The 21,458-nt window shown below is 38.8% G+C and overlaps 3 protein-coding genes across 3 annotated transcripts; 2 read left to right on the top strand and 1 right to left on the bottom strand.

Moving 5' to 3' along the window:
* The first annotated feature begins 5,028 nt into the window (after nucleotides 1–5,028).
* LOC116181229 (D-aspartate oxidase-like) lies at nucleotides 5,029–6,572 on the top strand. Its single transcript, XM_031501528.1, has 6 exons — nucleotides 5,029–5,459; nucleotides 5,505–5,708; nucleotides 5,753–5,972; nucleotides 6,021–6,079; nucleotides 6,130–6,247; nucleotides 6,291–6,572. The coding sequence occupies exons 1-6, from the start codon at nucleotides 5,269–5,271 to the stop codon at nucleotides 6,504–6,506; spliced, it is 1,008 nt and encodes a 335-aa protein (XP_031357388.1). The 5' UTR covers nucleotides 5,029–5,268; the 3' UTR covers nucleotides 6,507–6,572.
* Nucleotides 6,528–7,025, bottom strand: LOC116181230 (protease inhibitors-like). Its single transcript, XM_031501529.1, has 3 exons — nucleotides 6,873–7,025; nucleotides 6,732–6,822; nucleotides 6,528–6,679 (listed from the first exon to the last, which is right to left on the bottom strand). The coding sequence occupies exons 1-3, from the start codon at nucleotides 6,931–6,933 to the stop codon at nucleotides 6,562–6,564; spliced, it is 270 nt and encodes an 89-aa protein (XP_031357389.1). The 5' UTR covers nucleotides 6,934–7,025; the 3' UTR covers nucleotides 6,528–6,561.
* Nucleotides 7,026–16,197: 9,172 nt separating this feature from the next.
* On the top strand, nucleotides 16,198–16,731 carry LOC116181189 (serine protease inhibitor I/II-like). Its single transcript, XM_031501471.1, has 3 exons — nucleotides 16,198–16,368; nucleotides 16,422–16,512; nucleotides 16,565–16,731. Exons 1-3 carry the CDS (start codon nucleotides 16,305–16,307, stop codon nucleotides 16,689–16,691), a joined length of 282 nt encoding a protein of 93 aa, XP_031357331.1. The 5' UTR covers nucleotides 16,198–16,304; the 3' UTR covers nucleotides 16,692–16,731.
* The last annotated feature ends 4,727 nt before the right edge of the window (nucleotides 16,732–21,458 follow it).

Here is a 21,458-nt window from a genome sequence, read left to right as displayed (position 1 = left end):
GTTTCTGTCTATTTGAACAAAATTTATTGCAACAGCGGATTCAGACCGATTGATATAGGATGTTTACAATTACCATGAAATACAAATTTGATAGTCCGATATCGCAGATTCGCAAGGTTATCAAAACCGTTTTTGTTTTACTCTAATTAGGTTTTGGACTTGATGTTGGGAAATCAACCTTGGTCGAATGAAAGTGTCGTCAAAGCGTCTCTATGGACGTTAATTTTAATTGTTGTATGCGTGGTAATAGTTACCCAGACTCTTTAGCGGTTTTTTGAATGTTCATTTCTTCACAGTCCATTTTTTTTAAGTTGCCCTTTATTTGTACTGAAGCAGTTGTAATGTATCGGGTGACCCAGTAACTCTGTTCCTCGGCCATATCGGGTAAATCAGTTATGAAGAATCGGTGGAAAATATTTTCAAGTTCTAAAAATGACCACCAAAGGGCGTAACTGCCATCTTAAATTTTAAAATTTGCATTTTCCTTAAATTTCGCATAATAAACTAAACATTCTTTTTTCACATTTTTAAAGAGAACCAGTTTATCTTTCTGAATGTAAACACAGCAGAATAATTTACAAATTACGGCTGTTATTATTTTATAGTGCATCGTGTTTCATTTGTTTAATTTTTCAAGGCCTACCTAAAAGTGTAGGGTGCTTTTCTTTCGCTCCATCGACAAATACCGGAAATATGTCAAATAAGATACAATTTAAGCATTTTTATTAATTAATAAATTAATCTCATTTTCCCAATATTTGAGGTTAGGAACGATATTTTGAAAAACGGTTTTCACTGGCCTCTTTGGGTGTTATTTGGCTACTTTTTCATACAGAAAAAGTCATATCATTCCATTTGATTTTTTTTATTTTTTTAGGATTTTGGGTCATAGTGTCAAAGCTAGCCTCCTGGCGGAGAAGGATTCAACTAAATTAACTCTATTTTGGTTGATTCTCATTGCCTAAGGAATGCTTTTTTCAACCATACCAAATTTGTTAAAATCGGTTAAACGGTTAAGAAGTTAAAGCAGGTTATTGCAAAAACAATTGAACGCCCCACACCATCTTTGTTTTTGAAATAACTGAGTTTTTGTTTTCACGAAAATGATAGATAAACTCTAGGATAAACTGGTTCTCTTTAAAAATGTGAAAAAATGTTTTTTTAGTTTATTATGCGAAATTTAAGGAAAATGCAATTTGTTACGGCCACACTTCCTAAAGGCGTAGCGCATACCGATACGCATACGCCATCCCACGCCAATGCACCCCAACTACCTTTAGCCACAGGTGCCCGCGCACCTGTACAACCCTTAACCACTGACGCCCCCGCACGCGTCACCAGGAGCGGCCGACAGATGCCGCAAAGGGAAACTCCCTCACGCAAGATCACAACACAAACCATTTAAGAGCCGTTGAGATTCCTCTCAACGGCACCGAGGCACGTGGCGCAGTGGATGCGCTCACCGATGCTATTCGGAAGGTTGTGGGTTCGAATCCCGCTGCCGACTGCTCTGTCTGGGGTTTTGTCAGGGGGTTTTCCTCAGACATACGTAGCTTCGCATAATGCTAGCATTATGTTGAAATCTACGAGGCGAATGCTGGAGCAGTACTCTCCCCCTCAGCACCCTAACTCCGTTCCTTCCGTTCCAATCCCTAACTTTACCCATCCTTACAATCCCGTTCTCTGGCTGAAGAGGGCCAGGAAGCCCTGAGCAGCCCGCCTCCGGTATCCCTGTAGTCAGGGGTGCCGGAGGAATGAAACACGTTGGCCCGGCCTCTCAACGGCAAGAAGAGCAACGAGCTTGCTAGGTGGGACAAGTTCTCAACCAAGCCTCGGGTCTTCAGCCTTGTATCAGCCACGGCGACGAGCAGTGCATTTTCCCGTAAGATCGCTCTCGTTCCTTAGCGTGATAAGTAGGACGGACTGCTCTCTTTCGTCGCGGTATCGTGAAACCCGTGCCCAAGGACTCACTTTTGTGTTGTTACTTTGTTAGTTAAGTGTTAGCGTGTATATATATAAATACTGTATAGTAGTGATAAATAAAGTCACTTTCTATCCGTAGTAAATAGTACTGCGACTCTTTTGCCAACCAACATCCATAACCCCTCTAACAAATTTTAAAATTTAAGATGGCAGTTACGCCCTCTGTTTGTCATTTTTAGAACTTGAAAATATTTTCCAGCGATTCTTTATGACCGATTTACCCAACAATTTTTTTTACCCCTAAGTCATATGACGAACGGTTCTCGAGATATCGCCGAGGAACAGTCTTATTGGGTCACCCGGTACAGGATATCTGACTTTCAAAGTCATTTTTTTTTAATTTTATGCTGAAGAACTCAAGGGCTCTGTTGGTCTTTCGGGTCAGCGTTCCATAAGCATACAAGATACAACATACAGGAGAGGTTCAAACACCTTCGAAACGCTGGCGTTCCTCAAAAATCACTATAGTTCGTAACAGTTCAAGAAGGGCCTTGTAAGGTAATAAAAAAAATTAAGTTCTAAAGCGGCTTAGAATGCTCTAAGATGGTCTTGAAAGCCCTTAGAAACTCCTTGAAATTGTTGGTGACTGCTTAATTAATGCTTTTAAATGCTCACGAAACCTTTAGATGTAAAGGATCTTAAATGTTAAATGCTTCGTAAAGACTCTAGGCTAGTGCAGAATCTTCAATACCGAAGATAATATTTTTAAGGGCTTTTAAAGATCTTGTATCCTCGGCCTTAATTTTGGCTCAATTAAACACACAGCTGATTAAGGTCATTTATTCAACAAAAATCAATTAATGGGGGGGGGGGGGCACGAATGGAAGGCGCTCAGGGCCTACAAACCAGGTACCACGCATATGCGATCGATTGAAAGAAATTAAACTTAAAAGAGAACTTTAATTATCTTAAAAAGTTAATAATGATAACATCAGGTTATAGCTGCGATTTTTAACGAGCGGACAGAAACACTGATGCTGGTTCGGAATCCTCAATTCTGTACTTTTTCTTGATTCTTGATTTCAACAAGCAACAAGCTTTGTTATAATATGGAAAAGTGATTTTTAATGTCGGATAACTTCACTTTATCGGATACTAGGAAAAACCTAAAAGATCCCATTTATGTAATAGATACGACACTCGAACTACTTCTCCGTATACGTTACACAAAGCGTGAGCTTATAAACTTCCTTGGAATACCATCTAAACTTTTTTCTGCAAGAACTTTACAACCACCAAGACTGACTGTCTTTCACAAAAAAAGAACTAACCCTAGTCCCGTATTTCGTCTACTACGCCCATCTAAAAATCCTTCCTTTCTATTCTTTCTTCTAGCCACTTAGAAAGAGGGAACGCCGGTCGCGTCGATAAACTAACACATGTGTTTACTTCGGCGAACACCTGCTTATCTTCAAATTAATTAGCTTTTACGGAGAGATTACGAAATCCTTATCGCAAGACCGGAGTTGAGATAAATTTGTAAAAAAAAGAACACAATGCAATTATTTCCAGATGCCCCTAACCCTTCTGAACGTAATATAACAACAATAAAACACCTAAGTTCAGATTAAAGTGCTGGATCGAGGAGCCTATGTTCACTGTAAGGGATTTAAATGGCTCTTGCTTTTTTATGGGCTCTATAAAATTATTATAGGCTCCCCAAGCCTAACAGAGATCTTAGAAGTCTTAAAAAGTGTGAACATTTTCAGCGGTTCTATAAGCTTCTATGGGACTGTTCGGGGAGTCTTTGAGACATTTAAATACATTTGAATGGTCTTAAAAACCTTTTAGGGCCCGTTAAGGCTTTTTGGTCTCATTAAGGGTCCTTAATGGCACTATTGTTGAGGGCCCAGAACAAGAGAGGGATAATAAATAAATAAATAAACAGTTGGCCGCTTTGTCGTTTCAAAAATTTAGTTTTAAATTTGTATTTTGTTAAACATAGAAACATCGCTTCATAGTGAACATGAACAAAAGTATATCTGGCGATAACAAGCGATTACAAGAAACGTATTACGGAAAGCGAGCGCGGTTGCCATGATCTATTCAATTCTAAGGGCTTTGTTCCGTTCCGGTTCCGAGCACGTTACCGAAATGCACGTTTACTATTCGTTTAAAAAGGTTCGCTGGTCAAGGAATTTTCCAAGATAAACTCAATTGTTACCAGTGGAGAATATTACCCAAGTGAGTAATGATAATGTTTAAATTTTAGGATTTGTCTAAAGTTATAGTGGTCGGTTATTTTTAGGAATTTGCATAGGACACTTTGTTTAAAGTCATTTTAATATTCTTAAAGGAATCGGCCTATAGAACCATTTACATTTATGAATAAGAATCGAATGTAAACATTGATTGATTGGAAAATTCCATTCCATTGACAGTGTCGGAACCTCTGCTGCTTATTTATTCCAATATTGATATAGTAAATATCTACGTACGTTTATAAAAGTTCAATTCAAAGCAGTTGCCTTTGAAGAATAGTCCTGAAAAGTTGACTGCCCTGACGGCAGAAACATGTGAAGAGCCAGCGAAGAAGAAGAAGGCTGGTGCCCGGGACTTGTTACTTCGGTATCATATAATTTATTTATATGAAAAGGCCAAAGGGCGATGTAATATAGATACGAAATAAATACAGCCAACCTATCCGACAACCACCTAGAATCCTGTCGTTGGCTAAGAGGACGGAGGCGGAGATGATTGTACTTGAGATTTCCCGGTCACCCTTGTGAAGAAGAAAGCGGATACCCAGATTTTGTGTGGGTTTTTGTCATATCAACAACGTCACTAAGAAAGACAGCTATCCGTTACCGAAAATTCACGACATTTTAGATACTATTGCCGGATCAAGAATATTCACAAAGTTAGATTAATAGTTGCTATCTCCAAAAAATAAGGAAAAACGACTTTTTTACCCTTGGATCGGGATTATGGCAATTCACCGTTATGCCATTTGGATTGTGCAATGCGTCAGCCACTCTTGAGCGATTAATGGAATCAGTTCGTAAGGGGTTATCCTGAAAGAAGGGTTGCTGTTATCAAAATTTAACCCCTCGAATAGGCATCTAGCCCCTCGTGCGGAATATGCCATGGTAGTAATGTTTGCCTTATACAATATCTCCTTACGTTTCTTACGCCACTCGGAGAACGCTATCGGTCAACCTTTCTCGCTTGACTTATTTGCCACATAACTAAATTACGCCACTGCGAATCAGATCTACGGGTAACTTTCCGTGCTAAGTTCACGACACCGCGTTTTGCTTTGTTTAATATCGCCCAGAGTTTGTAATGTACAACATCGCGATCCTAGGAGGCGGAGTGATAGGGCTGACTACGGCGGCCGTTCTTCAAGATCGCCTCAGCTCCACGGCGAATATTACCGTCTACGCCGACCGACTGTCGCCCAACACCACCGGTGACGTTTCCGCCGGCCTGTGGACACTTTTTCTCATCCAGGACCCTGATCTGGACAAAATTTTGTAAGTGCAAATTGTCTTAGTTTTGACTTAGCCGAACACCATCAGAGCGTGGGGGAGGAGAACCTATGAGTGGGTGTTGCAATTGTGGAAGGCTGGACATGCGGGCGAGGCGGGTATTGCCCTGCAACCAGTCAAGTTGCTGTTGAACGATGGAACGCAGTCGAAGAATGCGAGCGTCGTCTTCGGCGAATGCCCGATGGCTAAGGTCCAGGTGGAGGAGGTGAACAAGGCTTTACAAGTGGAATTCCAGTGAGTGACTGGAGGGTTCTTGGCTCTTTCATTAGTTCCTTTAGGGCAGGTGTCAACTACGTCACGTTTACTTGCCAAATGACAAAGTACCTACCGTTCTTGCAGCGCAGATTCGTTCAGGAGGGTGGCAAAATTGTGGTGAGGAGAGTGGATAGCTTAAACCAGCTAGGTGAATATGATGCGATTGTAAATTGCAGTGGAATGGATGCATCTTCTTTGGTGGGGGATGACCAAATGTCACCCATAAGAGGCCAAGTTATTAAGGTATCCACCAGTCCTTCTGCTGCAGGTTAATGTATCCTAAGTTTTTAGGTGGAAGCTCCATGGCAATTCTCCACTGTGCTAGCGGGTGGTAGTTACGTCATCGTTAAGTGAGTATTGATACCGGAGACTACGACTGGGATTATACGTAATCTTGCAGTGAGGAGAGTACAGTTCTGGGCGGTACTGCGCAGATTGGAGACTATGGACAGGATGTACGCAGTTCTGATTCGGAAAAGATTCTTCGCAACTGTACCAAACTGGTACCTTCACTTAAAGTAGGTAGTTTGACTGATACCACCGACTTATATAAACCTCTAGAACACCAAAGTAATCGCTCACATGGCGGGTTTACGTCCGGGAAGAACGCGCGTGAGATTGGAGACGGAAATTAAGGAAATTGCCGGAAGGAGACTACCTGTCATTCACAACTACGGACACGGAGGTTCGGGAGTAACGTTATCTTACGGATGTGCTTTGTCAACGCTACAGCTGGTCAAGGAGGCGCTCAAAATCAACCTCAAAAGCAAAATGTGATTCGGAATCATCTCACTAACCTATAGACCTAAAAACAATTTATTGGAATACAGATTTAGCATTTTTTATTAGTGCAAACTGTTCCGTAATCCTTCACGCACCAGCAAGTGTTGCAGTTCTTCAAGTGGGTCTCTCCAACGGAACAATGTACCAAAGTGGTTGGTGTTCCAGAGCTGAAGATTTGCGCATAGTCGATTGTGTTCTTAGTTAAGAAGGTTCACTTACCAATGCTTGTCGGTGCAACCCAGCGTTCCGGACGTATCGCAAACGCAGTCGTTGCACTCGTTCTGCTTGTAGGGAACGCCAACCTTGCAAACTGAAAACAATCGTACTATATTGCGAGTTTAAGACCGGGTTTAGGCTTACCAAAGTTCGCCGAGGTGCAGACGACGACAGTGCAAATAACCAACAAAATTGCAAGCTTCATGGTGTGTTTCTAGACGAACTCGGCGCCTTTGACATTTATATCCACCATTATCATTATCACTTTTGTAGAGATATTTGGTTTCTAATTAAGGATTTGTACATTTGACCTTCCCGATTGGGCTCAGAGATAAAACAAAATGGAGCGGTAAACAAGTCATGTCGAATAAAGCATCTGACCCCATCATTAAGTATGTTTACATAGCATCATGCAATCAATGGAAGAGAATATGTAAGTGGGCAGCCATACAGAGAGTCCTGCAAAATGTTTCGGTAGTTTTTTGTAACAGGTTGTCCATGTCGCGATCTTTTACTAACAAAAGGGACATTATTATTTAGACGCAAAGGAAAAATTTTTCAAAAACAATCATTTTTTCGTAATAACGCCCGCAGTACTTAGCAGCAGCGGCCGAGAAGAGATTTTGTGCGTAAAACAAGACGAGAATATAAAATGCGTTACGCACACAACCAGGAATTGTCAGGGGAACCTTCGTCGGGACAAAAACCCTTTCATAATAAATAAATAAATAAACAAGAAAAGCAAAAGAAAATCCACGAAACATTTCAAATTGTGTAACAGAAAAAATCAGATCACGAACTTCAAGATTCTAGGAACGTCATATGTTTTTCAAAAACAACGTGCGTCGTTCCAGCTGGTTGTCGAACGTCCCAAGAGATAAACTTGTTCGTCGATCTTCCTGTTTTCGATATTTTAGTAAAGTTGAGCTAGCCGTGGATACATTGAAGGCAAAATTCTAACAGTAAAAAAAAACTTGCAATGTCCTGGTATGGATTCCGCTCTGTTGTCACAATGCGCCAGTTTTTTCCACCTACCCTCCCTATGGCACCCTCTCATACGGCATTTGAGCTAAGAAACCATGAACATTTTTTTTGTTCAATCTCCTCCAAGCCGTTTCCAAACACCAGTACTCACCGTACGAACCTTGTGTAACGTAGATTAACTAATGGCCCAAGTAAAAACTGTCCGTGAAAACTCCGTAGTGCTTTATCTGTTGATAAACAAAGTATAATCAGCTCTATAGAATATCTTATCACATGTTGTTAACTTATTATCTAAATACACAAAAAAACATTATTAATATTTAAACAGATTTCCTAAAGATAACGAAGACATGTAGTTGTAGTTGTTGTTTTTGGTGAATAAATAAATTTTTGTTTAATGCTTAACCAGTATGAAGGGATACTTACAGCCAGGAAGACTGGACGGTACACCGAAAAACTGTTCGGCAGTAATTAATTGATTAATATTCATTTACCTACATTCATAAAAACAGGCGCCAAAGACCAAAAGAAAGACAAGAATTGACATGAAATTCACACAAAAGAGGGAAAAAACCGTAGATCTAATACGAGCCCTAAGTAGCATGGTGAGTATAAGAAGCCGAAAAAAAGAGGGATCAGCGCCATTGGGGGAGGGGGGAGATCTTGGTTACAGACATCTCTCTACGTACAGGGTGTCCGATTAATAATGGTCACAGGTTATATCTATGGAACCGTTAATTGCACAGCTTCGGGAAAAAAAATTTGGTAACAAAAGGGGCCAAGAGAAATCGCTGGAAATTATTTTCAAGTTTCTAACTTTGCCGCTAGAGGGCGTATGATTCATGGTTAGGTAGAAAAATGACTTTTTTCCTAAAATGTACCCAACAAACATGCATAAAAAATACATGCATAGTAATCTTGTATCAATTTTGCATCATTTTGATGGAGCACAAATTGCTCTAGCTCATAAAATATGAGGAGTGGGGGAAGGGGAACATCTCTTTAAAGAATTGATTGTAACAGGTTAACAGATTTTCACAAAATAGGTCTTGTTGGAAGGACCTCTCTTCGCGGAATCAGATTTTATTAAATAGAGTCTTTTTAGTAAATGTGATGAGAGGGCGCGATGTGACATTAACATACACTTTGCAGGTTTTTTTGGTAATTTCAAATGGAATGATATTATTATTATATGATATTATCAAATAAGGTGAAATAGTGAGAATATCAGTGAAAACCGGATTTTGATATCTGTTTTCTAACCATAGATCTGGCGAAAATACGAATACATTCACAAATTTGAATTGCAATATTGATGCTCATTCAAGTTGGCTTTGAAACAAAAGAAAACAGAACAAAAGAAAGTTCAGTCCTTTCATTAAACGTATTCGTGCGAATTATCACCACGATGGATGCCCGGCACATTTCTTGGTAAGCGGGAGTCGAGGCGAGAGTGTTTGAATTTGAGTTATCCTGGCAAATGGATAGAAAAAGGAAGTATTTTTTCATGACCAGCTAGGTCACTCGACTTAACTTGCTTAGACTTAAATTTGTTTGAAGGGATAAAAGACGCACAGTCTTTCTAACAAGGCCAACTACAAGAAACGATATGGTGACGAGAATTAGAAATGTATTTCATAGTCATGGCTGAAGTTAAAGCAACTGTTCTCGCTACACAGCAGAGACTCGTCTTTGTGTCGAAAATAATGGCAGACATTGAACATTTCGTTAATTATAATTATTATTTCTTTTATTATTTACTTAATTCATATTTCTCTGATTTAAAGTTTGAATCATTTTTTTGTTGCTCAAAATTAAAAAACTTAGATTGAGTGTTAATTTTGAACTGCCATCGCCTCATTCACTTTGACATAATTATCGGTTGCTATGTGTTCATTTGTTTCAAATCCAATTTGGATGAATATAAATATTGCAATTAAAATTTGTGAATGTTCGTATTTTCCCCATATCTCTGCTTAGAAAACAGATATCAAAATGCGGTTTTCACTGATATTCAGGTTTATTCTCGTGCCACTTGTTAAGCGTTTTGTTTGTTAACTGAGCAAATTTGCTACGTCTAACAAAAATTGGTATTCTGGTAGCCGTTTTGTTTGGTTAGCGTAACAAGATGCCTAGCAAAATTGCTACGATTCTTACGCCATTTCTGAATTGGCGTTGGCACTTTGTTAACGTGAAATAACTCACTCTTGTACGGATTAACGCAGGGAGCGGGGCCTTGCAACGGCTACAGATCACGATATTTTACATATTATTTCCTGCATGTAGTAAAAGAATTAGAATTGATTTGGTTACATGTCTATACTTCAACAATTAATTCGCAAACGTCAAAATTTTACCGCGGTTAAAAATGTGTTAAAATTGTATCGCTTCTGATTTTACCAGGGATTTTGCCTATTAGACGACCACAAACTTGCGGTTGCTTAGATACGAGAATCGAAAATGTCTCCTAATGTGCTAATTTCGAATGCACTTCTCTTCCGCGATGTCCAGTTTTGGTGCAAATTGCTTCGCGAATACTAAAACCGCTGTGAATAGGTANTAATTTATTCAGAGCTGCTGCAATTTCTTGGAGTTCTTTCAAAAAGAAAATGTTTTTCGAACTATTTGTGCGTATTTTCGGAATACGGACAAGAAACGGCTACATTCATGCGGTATGGCGTAGCAAAACCGTAGCCACGCCCTTACTTGTTAACTCGCTTCTGTGAAAGTGCCACCAGAATTGCAAACGAACAAAACTACTTAACAATTTGTTAAACGCGACTTAACAAATTCGTTAAACGTAGCAAATTTGCTAAAATAACAAATGCCACGAGAATAAGACTGATTGTCACTTTTTCATCTTATTTGATAATATAATATAATAATTATATCGTTCCATTTGAAATTTTTAAAAAAACTTGCAAAGTTTATGTTAATGTCACATCGCGCCCTCTACCACTCATCACGTTTACTAAATAGACTATCTTCATGTAAAATCTGATTCCACGAAGAGAGCTCTTTCCAACAAGACCTATTATGTGAAAATCTGTTAACCTAATCCGAAGTTACAATCAATTCCTTAAAGAGATATTCCTCTTCCCCCACTCCTCATATTTTATGAGCTAGAGCAATTTGCGCTACATCAAAATGATGCAAAATTGATACAAGATTACTATTCATGTATTTTTTATGCATGTTTGTTGGGTATATTTTAGGAAAAAAGTCATTTGTCTACTTAACCATGAATCGTACGCCCTCTAGCGGCGAAGTTACAAACTTGAAAATAATTTCCAGCGATTTCTCTTGGCCCCTTTTGTTAACAAAATTTTTTCCCCGAACCTGTGCAATTAACGGTTCCATAGATATGGCCTGTGACCATTATTAATGGGACACCCTCTACATAACTTGGACTTCTAATGACACAAACCAGGTTTGTTGGTACCTGGAGAATATAAAAATACCCCTTGTTCCACTCTCCGCTACTTTAACTGGGACTACCAATAATGCACCTGATTAAAAGTTTTGGTATTTAAAAAAAAGAGGTTAGGTACCTCTCGCCACACTTTTTAAGAGGATTTAGTCTCTGCACCACATAAGACATAATTATTTCTGCTTTTGCTTTTGATACAAATCAGTTTTGGTATCAGGAGAATATGAAGACAGCTCTGCGACTTCTGTTCATCTCAGACAGGCAGAATGCCTTTGTTGCCAGGGTATTATGAAACTACTACCTCCTCTGCTTGTACACTCTGAGATATTCTGGATTTTGATCACGATAGTAGGGAGGAAAGGGTCCACGCGTACCTAGGCCTCAAACTCGCGCCCTTTGTACTAGAGTTGACTAGAGTCGTCCAACCCCTCAACGCCACTCAGGCGCCCACGCGTGAGCTGTACCTGAGGACGCTGGAAGGGGAAATTTGCTCCAAATCTCTTTTTTTCCAAGTGAAACTCTAAGAAGTGGATGCGTTCTTTGAATAGCGGGGAAGTTCGAAGGCCCTCTACTTTACCTTTTCTTGTGAAGAAAACTAGCTCCGTTTTTGTCGGGTTGATGGACAGGAAGTATTCCCTACACCATTCTTCGGTTACTCTAAGAGCGGATTGCATCAGTCTGCATAGGGTAGTCTCAAATTTTGCCGATTATTATTGTTCTTCTAGTATAAAAACAGTCACGTCAATCATCGCAAGTAACTGCCCACTGCAAAAAACTGGTCGTCTGTGGGTTGTACACAAATTATCTATTATCTTTCTCTATCTAGCCCATGTGAAGAAAAAGAAGTATGTTTTTCAGTGTTCTTATACTAAACGACGTATAGTATGGATATGTCATCCGCAGACCCCAGCGTATAGTATCCACTGTCATCGAGGTGACAGAGGAGACTGTTTACAGTTGAGTTCCACAGAAGTGGTGCTAGCACCCCACCGTGTGGGCGTCCTCTCACCACTCTACAAGTGTGTACCGTAGTATTTCGTCACCAGCGCTGATGTACAAGGCTCTGAGATTCAGTAGTCCAGCTTCCGATGACTTTAGTTACGCCGTGCGTGGTGGCGGAAAAGTCATCTCAATTGTTTCGAAGGTTGTTTTCTCAAACACCCCTCCTATATCTATGAATACTCCCAGTGTGGACTGTTTATAGTTGATTGTTACAAATTTTCCTTTTTCTCCTACTTCTTCTAGTTGATTAAGTTCTTGTTGCGTAAAATATATTAATATTCCGCGGACGCTCGTCGGCCAATAACCCTCTTCTGGCTTCAAATATTTTTATTCAAGGTTAACGGTTCTTATTTTCATATCGCCTTCAATGTCAAAGAACACATTTTAGTAAATGGGGGGGGGGGTGAGGCGAAACTATCCTGTAGGATAAATGGTTAGACCACATTCCTATGCAAAATCATACTTCGCATTGGTAGGAACTACTCAAACGTTCGTTTATAGTCGTGTGTGAAACCAACACAAGGTCAAAATGAATAAGTAGACCTTGCACGGACCGTGCACGAAATATTCTCGCTCTCTTCGTGCTCAAAATTTTTCTGGAAACTCGTCCGGGAGCTGATACGGGCTCTATGGAAATAGTACCGGGTTTTAGATGTAATTTTCGGTCTTCTGAATATCTCCAGGAAGACGATTCGCTCGGCTACGCACTATTTGGTTGCGCGAAATAGACTAGCATAGGTTCCCCGCCCGAGAAACCAGTGAAAACACACTTCTTTTGAGCACGAATTGACTTGTATTTATACCCTCTCTCCCAGTATCACTCGTAAGTAAGTTTGCGCACTCATTCTACAAACTTTTGTTAAAAATCAATTTCGGTACGAAATAGACGTATTTACGTATTGTTTCGAAGGTTGTTTTGTCAACACCACTTCTATATTTATGAATATTCTGTGTGAACTGTTTATAGTTGATTGTTAAACATTTTCCTTTTTCTCCTACTTCTTCTAGTTGATTAAGTTCTTGTGTAAATTATATTAATATGCCGCGGCTGATTTCCGGTAAATGACCCTCTTCTGGCCTCAAGGATTAAATAAAACCTCAAATATATTTTATTCAGAGTGAACGGTTCTTATTTTCAGTTCGCCTTTACTGTAGAAGAACACATTTTAGTAAATGGGGGTTGAGGCAAAACGATCCTGTAAGGTAAATGGTTAGACCAAATTCATACGAAAAATATACTATATTTCGCATTAGTAGGAAGTACTCAAACTTTTGTTTATAATCGTATGTGAAACCAACACAAGGTCAAAATGAATCACCGCTAGGTGCTAACAGAAAACTACTTATAACTTTACAAACACTCTGTACAATAAAAATAAAGCAAACTGCAATACAAATACAAAACCGATAGGCGTGATTTCTCGTTGATTCGCTGTGGAACTGGCATGGTTCTCTTAAGTAGACTTTGCACGGACCGTTCACGAAATATTATCGCATTCCTCGTGCTCAAAATTTTTTCTGGAAACTCGTCCGGGAGCTGCTACGGGTTCTATGGAAATGGTATCGGGTTCTCGATGTAATTTTCGGTCTTCTAATTGTCGCCAGGAGACGATTCGCTCGGCAACGCACTATTTGGTTGCGCTAAATAAACAAGCGTAGGTTACCCGCATGAGTATCCCGTGAAAACACTCTTCTTCCGAGCAGGAATGCATTTGTATTTATACCCTTTCCCCAAGTATCTCTCGTAATTAAGTTTGCACACTCATTCTACAAACTTTTGTCAAAAATCAACTTCGGTACGAAATAGGCGTATTTTAACAACTCGCTTGGCGAATAGCTTACTACAATGGGAGATTGCCAACTACGTCCTTAAACAGCTCAAGATGATTGATATCCTGAATGTGATTGCTAGTGTAGCGCCTTTTATGGATGCTGGTCAAAAACCTTGACCAGGTGATTTTGGACCATATCCGCCTGGTTAGCCTACCCAGAGGACTATTGATATCTATAATGCTTACTTCGAGTTGCCATTCGGAAGCTTACTTGTAGCTACTGCGAGGTGCTCTAGCCTTGCTGATACCCACCTTAGTTTGGGGCTAGGGAATTTATTTTATTTTACATTTTATTTTATTTTATTTTATTTTATTTTATTTTATTTTATTTTATTTTATTTTATTTTATTTTATTTTATTTTATTTTATTTTATTTTATTTTATTTTATTTTATTTTATTTTATTTTATTTTATTTTATTTTATTTTATTTTATTTTATTTTATTTTATTATCCCTCTCTTGTTCTGGCTTGCGCCCAATTATAGAGTGACCCACATAATGCTTTTTAGAGGTGCCTCTGCAGAAAGTCTTAAGTTGTTCTATACTACTCCTGTATTTACCTTACGAATTAGGAAAACTGCAGGAAAACCTAATTCGGAGTAGCCGGAAGAATGCTCGAAACTGGTCTAAGGTAATTCCCATCTCTGTCACAGATAAAAAATTCACCTCAACCCAGGTTCGAACACCCGACCTCCGGATTTATAGCCCAACGCTCTACCACTGAACCACAAGGTCGGTTTGAATTTGTGGGATTGCAGAATTTATGGACCAAGCTTACCACCACACATATTAGCAACTCTACGAATTTGATTATTTCGCACATGTTTGTTTTGCAGTTCATTCAATAATTACGCGCAAACCTGTATCTGTTATTAACTTTGTTAAACAGCGAGTGAGTGCGACAATCGGACATATTTTGATACTGTTTTAAAACGCAGGAACCGTTATTCTTATGGACAATATGCCGGACTCGTCGATTGTTTATAGAAGACCTAGTAGAATGGCTGTATGGAAATATTGCAGCGAATATTCTAGAAATCCAGATAGACATGGAGATTACTCACCAGCGACAAGAAAAGACGGCGGATGTGAAGCATTCTTTTTTCGCGAAATAGAATGTGTTTTCTTGAGAATATTCCATTAACGGCACAAAATTGCTTATTTCCGAATGTTTTGCCTTCCCTAGTTGGGGCTGTAGGCTTCCCTTCTTCGTTGCCGGTCGGGTCGGTGTTGAGTCATCCGACCTCTGCCTCTTTTTTCCCGCCTACCTGTTTGCCCGCCTGACTGAAGGTAGCTCTAGGAGTCTGTCTCTTGGTCAGAATGGTTTGGTGTCATTCGGAGCAGTGTGTCACCCATTTGGGCTAGGCTGGCCTTCTTTCTCCTTTCCTGGGTAGTTTGGAGTGCATGGAAATTGGAATAGAGGCACATCGAATCGTAAAAGCTTTCCCTATCACTATCGTGCTAATTACCACTTAAAGAGCAATATGCTCAATGGTCAATGGTCATTGGTCAATGGTCAAGTTTACGTTTGGAAACATCTTCAACTCCTCATCAACTACGTAAACAAAAGACTTATGAAAGAAACAGAAAGTAATGATTGAGAAAACTGATGCTTGTTTCTGGTGTTTGACAATTGGTCACACGTCCACGAAATGCAAGAAAAATTCCGATTTGAGTCATGTAACCGCATTATCAAATTATGGAAGTGTCTCGACCGACTAAGGTGCTTATTACTGTGAAGGAGGTAGTTGGTACAGAACCAGTGGTTTCAACAGCTTTAGAAACAAGAGTCATTCAAACACGTCGAGGAAGAATTGTGGAGAAGCCGTGTTTTGTCCGATCGCGGCGATTTCAGGAGACAGAGTGGCTAGAAGGGTAGGTGTCATTCCCACGGACACCTTCACAAACTGCTACACAGGATGACCCAAAGAAGTCACCTGCATCGTGATTTTGTGGAGGACCTTTGAACAAACAAACATCTTAAATGAAGTGCTCAGGCTTAAGGTGGGAGGATGTGAACTAAATCTGAAGATAAAGAGAGAAAAATAAGTAGATCAAAGGGGTCCTATTCAAAAACAGTTTCACTTTTCCGTGTTTCGGGTCAAGTGGCAAAAGTTAAATTAATGCTAATCTAGAAACCGAAATGTTACTGTCAAGCAACAGGTGTTTAGATAGCATGTCTAAACGATGTTATTATTTATAGATTATCTATAATAGGCAGTTATCGCCGGAATAACAACTTAATAGCTCCAACGTCGCATTAAACAATATCGACTACATTTATATAGACCAGAAAACAGTGCCATTAGACAATCAGAACAAATCAGAATGAAGTATCAGCTGCTTGTCCTGTGGGTGCTTGCGCTAGTTGCTTTTTCCGGGGCTGAATTTCGTAAAAGCCGCGTAGTTTTCCGGTGTCCAAGTTTAATAACTTTTCTATTGCAGATTGCGAGATGGGCACACCTTACGTCGAGAACGGTTGCAACTCCTGCAACTGTATGATGGGAAATCTGCTGGCGTGCACAGAAAAGGCCTGGTGAGTGTTGCCATGGACAATATTTTGTCAGTCTAATTTTAACAATTCTCAGTCCGGGAGACGATTATAATAAATCGTTTAATTGCGTCGAGGGTACCGTTAGCAAGCGAGGCTGTAACACGTGCACTTGTTTTAAGAGCATGGGAACTATCTGCACCAACAAACGATGTGATGATTAGTTAGTAATTTGGTACTCATTTAATAAAGAATTGCAAAGAATTTTCTTAGTCTACTAATTTACGAACACAAAATGTGAGAAAGCGCCCCCAGGTTCTTCACTAGAAGCCCCCTACCCTACTCTACCCAAATTCTCTGAACGATTTTCCTGGGAAGAGCTGTGGTAGTGACCCTGGGCGCATCCCTTAAAGAACCAGACTCGTTTAGTAAGCTTTCTGGAACGCATTCTAACAAAAGAGGGTAGCTAAGGATTTGAGAAGAACCTCACTAATGGCGCCCTAGTTTCGAATGGAACAGCTCATTTTGAACGGATAAAGAAGAACCTCTAGGTTAAATTCTCCCCTTGTAAGGAGTGGAGTGATGGCGTACGTGACGTGGGGGAACTGTTTGGCGAGAACGAAAAGCACAACAGAGGAAGGCATTTTTCCAAGAGCACCGACAGCGCTATCAAAACCTGTAAGATCTTGGAATTTTCTCTTAATTTTTTTCGAAAGTCAACACCTCGGACGAGATAGCGTTCGCAATGGGTGAGACAGTAGCGGAAATGGTTAGAAACAACTCCTCTCCTTCACTGATCCCTTACCCAGAGGAATTTAAGATCCCTGCGGTGAACCTAATAAGAGAAAAACTCAAGGCGATTCAAAATGATTCTAGGGACATTACCAAAAAGATTTTTGGGACTAGAAGATAAGAATAAAATCGTGTGCAGAGAGGTTCAAGCATAAAAACCAAGAGGTGATTGCCGGTACATTGGTTTTTATTCGAACGTACAATTTTGCAACGCGAGGTCCGGTAGTTACAGAATTCTACAATATCAGTTTCGGATTATCGCGACACTAGGGAAGTAATAAACAGTTAACATGATCTTTGTGTATTCGCGTTTTCGTCACATAAAGGAGAGCCGAAGACCCGGTTAAGGTCAAGCTAATTAAGCGCGCCAGTATTACCATAGCTATTGTTAAAAATTCAGTATATTTGTTTGCTGCCCGTGAAACAAGAGAGAAGATTGAACTATATCTTCGTGGTCATAAAAAGTGCAAAGTTGTTTGGGATAGTATAAGACTCACCGAAGAAAATGATCGCATGACAAAGTTCCAAGTTGCAGCTCCGTTGTCTGTGTTTTTATATGGCTGTAAAATTAAACGTCTGACTCTAAGAAACACATCGTAAACTATACAGGGTGTTTTTTTGGGAGCTTTAGTTAAAAGTTTCTGGGAAAGTAAAATAGGTAGGTTTTTGAAAATTTGTACTTAGGAGTTACTCTGAAGGACGAATCGATGTAAAATATTTTCAAAATGGCCGCACTTCCGGAAACACCGGAAGTAGATAGTAACTTCGTTATTTTAAATGGCAACCCCTATTTTTTATTGCATTTTTGGATTCTACGTGAAATTTCAGTTCTTTTGATACCCATATGTCGATATCTGCCATTTATGGTTTTTAAGTTATTTTGACTTTAAGAAAAAAAATGGCGGATGCAGATGGTACCTTGATAATTGATTACTTGAAAAAGGTTATAGTCATGGCAACCCATTTTTATCAGTGCATAGAGAATGAATAGGGCTTTCTTTTAGTGCACTTAAAAAAAGTTAAGTTGCGTACGACCGCCCCTATGGATATCCAACTTTATGAAACTTCAAAAACTAAAAACTCAGTTTTTTTAAATGGAATGACCATGTTCTTACTACTCCATGAGATAGAGAATCGAAATGGGCATATTTTGACAATACATGTTCCTATAGCTATCTTTAACAGTTTCTGACTTATTCCCATTTTATTGAATTGACACTATTTTTTTCGGATTTTCTTTTTAGTAGTCGGCCATGATTCTATAACAATTGAATTTTAAACAAATCTAGTGACACTAATCCATCACCCACTGTTATAGGTTAACATAAGTTTTTCAAAAATCGAAAAATGACTCGCAGTGGTTTCACCTATTTTGGAATTTAATTGTTATTTATGGTGAAATGGGCAGAATCGCGGCGCGTGCTTTCCTTACATTCATTCGAAAACTGGAACGAAATTGTATGAATTTTGGAAATTTTGTACCCCTAATGCACTACAAACCGTTGAAGCATAAGTGATACAAAGCTCTACAAGAGAATATTTAAGAAAATGAATTGAATTGCAAATGCAAGATTAACATATTAAATTCAATGCAAAATATAAAAAACTTCGTTGAAACATTTTTGGTATGGAATTGTTGCTAGAACAGATATCGCATTACCTCTCTTAATTTCCAGACTTATACGTTGTTTAAGAAATTCAGTTGAACGACTCTGTTTAGATTTTTCAAAAATTTTCCGTCCTATATCCTTAATAAATGAGTTATTTATTAATGAATTATTTAGACTAGAACTAGAATCAATGGTATTAAAGAATCCATTCCTTGATTTGTTTAAAATTCGATTGTTATAAAATCATGGCCAACTACTAAAAAGAAAATGCGAAAAAAATGGCATCAATTCCGAGATCAATTCAATGAAATGGGAATAAATCAGAAACTGTTAAAGATAGCTATAGGAACATGTAATATCAAAATATGCCAATTTCGATTCTCTATCTCATGCAATATTAAGAACATGGTCATTCCATTTAAAAAACTGAGTTTATAGACTTTGAAGTTTCTTAAATTTGGATCTCCATAGGTGCGGTTGTACGCAACTTAACTTTGTTTTAAGTACAGTAAAAGAAAGCCCTATTCATTCTCTATGCACTGATAAAAATGGGTTGCCATGACTATAACCTTTTTCAAGTAATCAATTATCAAGGTACCATCTGCATCCGCCATTTTTTTTCTTAAAGTCAAAATAACTTAAAAACCATAAATGGCAGATATCGACATATGGGTATCAAAAGAACTGAAATTTCACGTAGAATCCAAAAATGCAATAAAAAATAGGGGTTGCCATTTAAAATAACGAAGTTACTATCTACTTCCGGTGTTTCCGGAAGTGCGGCCATTTTGAAAATATTTTACATCGATTCGGCCTTCAGAGTAACCCCTAAGTACAAATTTTCAAAAACCTACCTATTTTACTTTTCCAGAAACTTTTAACTAAAGCTCCCAAAAAAACACCCTGTATTTGATTCCAGTAAAAAAAAAAACTGAGTAAAAAAATTTTTTATTTGTACGTTCTTAAAGAGATCGACCAGTGGGAATTTGAAGCCGTTCTGGTATTACATGTATTATTTTCCCATTTTGAAACTCCCTAGAACTAGATTTGTTAGATAATAAAATAAATCGATTGGTTCAAACTTCGCATTGTAAGAACACCCATAGTGGACGAGCGAATTTAACTTAAATCTTTATCACTTCGGCATTGATGTTGAAACTTTTATCAAATCAATTCATTTTGCTTATATAGCAAACAAGGAATTATAGAGAGTTCTCCAATAACCATAATAAATATACTATACTGATTTTGTCCTTCAATCGTTCTGTTTGTCGGCAAAAACAGGTCTGATTCTGTTAAAGGGAATTATTCCTACTGAACAGAGCCGATTTGATTTTAATGTTTGTTTTGTTTAACCGAGCTGTTTCTGATAAACAAAACTCGAAACCGAATCCAATGAACTTGGATCATTCTCAGATCTCAAGTTCAAAATGCGTTAATAACGGTATACGTTACTAAACACAACATATTTCCCTGAAAGGCTGCACCACAGCCGCGTTCATTGCTTGTCACCTTGATGGTGATCTGATGGCGCCTCTATGTCGCTCTAGAAAATTCGCTACAATATAAACAAAAAATACTAACAGGGCGATATTGCACACAATTTATCTTTTTTCTTACCTATCAATCAAATATCTGCAAGTTAGGTCATTTTTGAAACTTCTAAATAAATTGGTTGGGTAATACTAACAAATCTAACGGTATCCTTTGTTACTCAAAGCTGACTCGGTTTTTCTTAATTTGTAAGGTTGATGGGGGGTTGTATTTAAGTGCTTTTCGCCACTATTGTCTGTCCTGGTATGTCCATGGCCACTCTTCGTCTCCCCCGTGGGGTTAGGAGCTCCACCTTCGTTTGGGGGGGGGGGGCAATTGTAATTTTTTGTTCTCACACTCGATGACAGTTTGTATTGCTCACAGGAGGTTTCCCACTAAAACTGGCTTTGTTGTAAATACAAATGTGAAGGTGATTTTTGGTGGTGGATAACTTCACTTGGTCGGGAACTTTAAAAACGTCATAGAAAGGCCGCACTTCGCGATTACTGCGCGAAACTTGACTTGAACTCTAAAATTCACTTTTAGAAGGACGTATTAAAAACTCTTAGAGCTCAATATAGATTTTCTTGTACCAGAACTTTACAAACAAGACTGACTGTCGTTCACAAAAAAAATGCTAACCCAAAAAGTCCTGTTTTTCTTCTGCCATGCCTATTTCACGACCCTTCTCGTCTTGTAACTTAGATTCTTCTTTATCATTTTTTTAACGTTAGAAGATCATATCCACTAGAAAAGAAGGCCAGCTCTCCTTGTCGTCTATTTTTAATATGCGTCTTCGATGATCTAACACCTGCTTATCTCCAAATTAATTAGCTTTTACGAAGCGATAACGAACTTCTTATCGCATGACCGGATTTAAAATTTGTAGGAAACTATGAACGCAATTACTTTCAGCTGTCACGTAATATGTTTTTTAATGTCAAAAAACCCATACATTTTAATGCTAAACGATGGCAGTCTGATCAGGAGAATTATTGAAATTATTGATCACGTTTGGCGCATTGAAAACATCTACCATCATCGACTTATGATGCA

Source organism: Photinus pyralis, unplaced genomic scaffold (assembly GCF_008802855.1).
Source record: "Photinus pyralis isolate 1611_PpyrPB1 unplaced genomic scaffold, Ppyr1.3 Ppyr1.4_LG9, whole genome shotgun sequence".
In the NCBI taxonomy this organism is placed as follows: Eukaryota; Metazoa; Arthropoda; class Insecta; order Coleoptera; family Lampyridae; genus Photinus; species Photinus pyralis.
The sequence above is the reverse complement of the archived record's forward strand: the minus strand, read 5'-3'. Positions and strand labels throughout refer to the sequence as shown.

Coding starts and splice junctions, on each gene's coding strand:
- LOC116181229 (XM_031501528.1), top strand. CDS start 5,269: ATGTACAACATCGCGATCCTAGGAGGCGGAGTGATAGGGCTGACTACG. Junction 5,460..5,504: donor CCTGATCTGGACAAAATTTT/GTAAGTGCAAAT, acceptor GAACACCATCAG/AGCGTGGGGGAGGAGAACCT. Junction 5,709..5,752: donor GCTTTACAAGTGGAATTCCA/GTGAGTGACTGG, acceptor TAGTTCCTTTAG/GGCAGGTGTCAACTACGTCA.
- LOC116181230 (XM_031501529.1), bottom strand. CDS start 6,933: ATGAAGCTTGCAATTTTGTTGGTTATTTGCACTGTCGTCGTCTGCACC. Junction 6,823..6,872: donor CTGCACCTCGGCGAACTTTG/GTAAGCCTAAAC, acceptor GATTGTTTTCAG/TTTGCAAGGTTGGCGTTCCC. Junction 6,680..6,731: donor GGTTGCACCGACAAGCATTG/GTAAGTGAACCT, acceptor GCAAATCTTCAG/CTCTGGAACACCAACCACTT.
- LOC116181189 (XM_031501471.1), top strand. CDS start 16,305: ATGAAGTATCAGCTGCTTGTCCTGTGGGTGCTTGCGCTAGTTGCTTTT. Junction 16,369..16,421: donor TTTTTCCGGGGCTGAATTTC/GTAAAAGCCGCG, acceptor TTTCTATTGCAG/ATTGCGAGATGGGCACACCT. Junction 16,513..16,564: donor GCGTGCACAGAAAAGGCCTG/GTGAGTGTTGCC, acceptor AACAATTCTCAG/TCCGGGAGACGATTATAATA.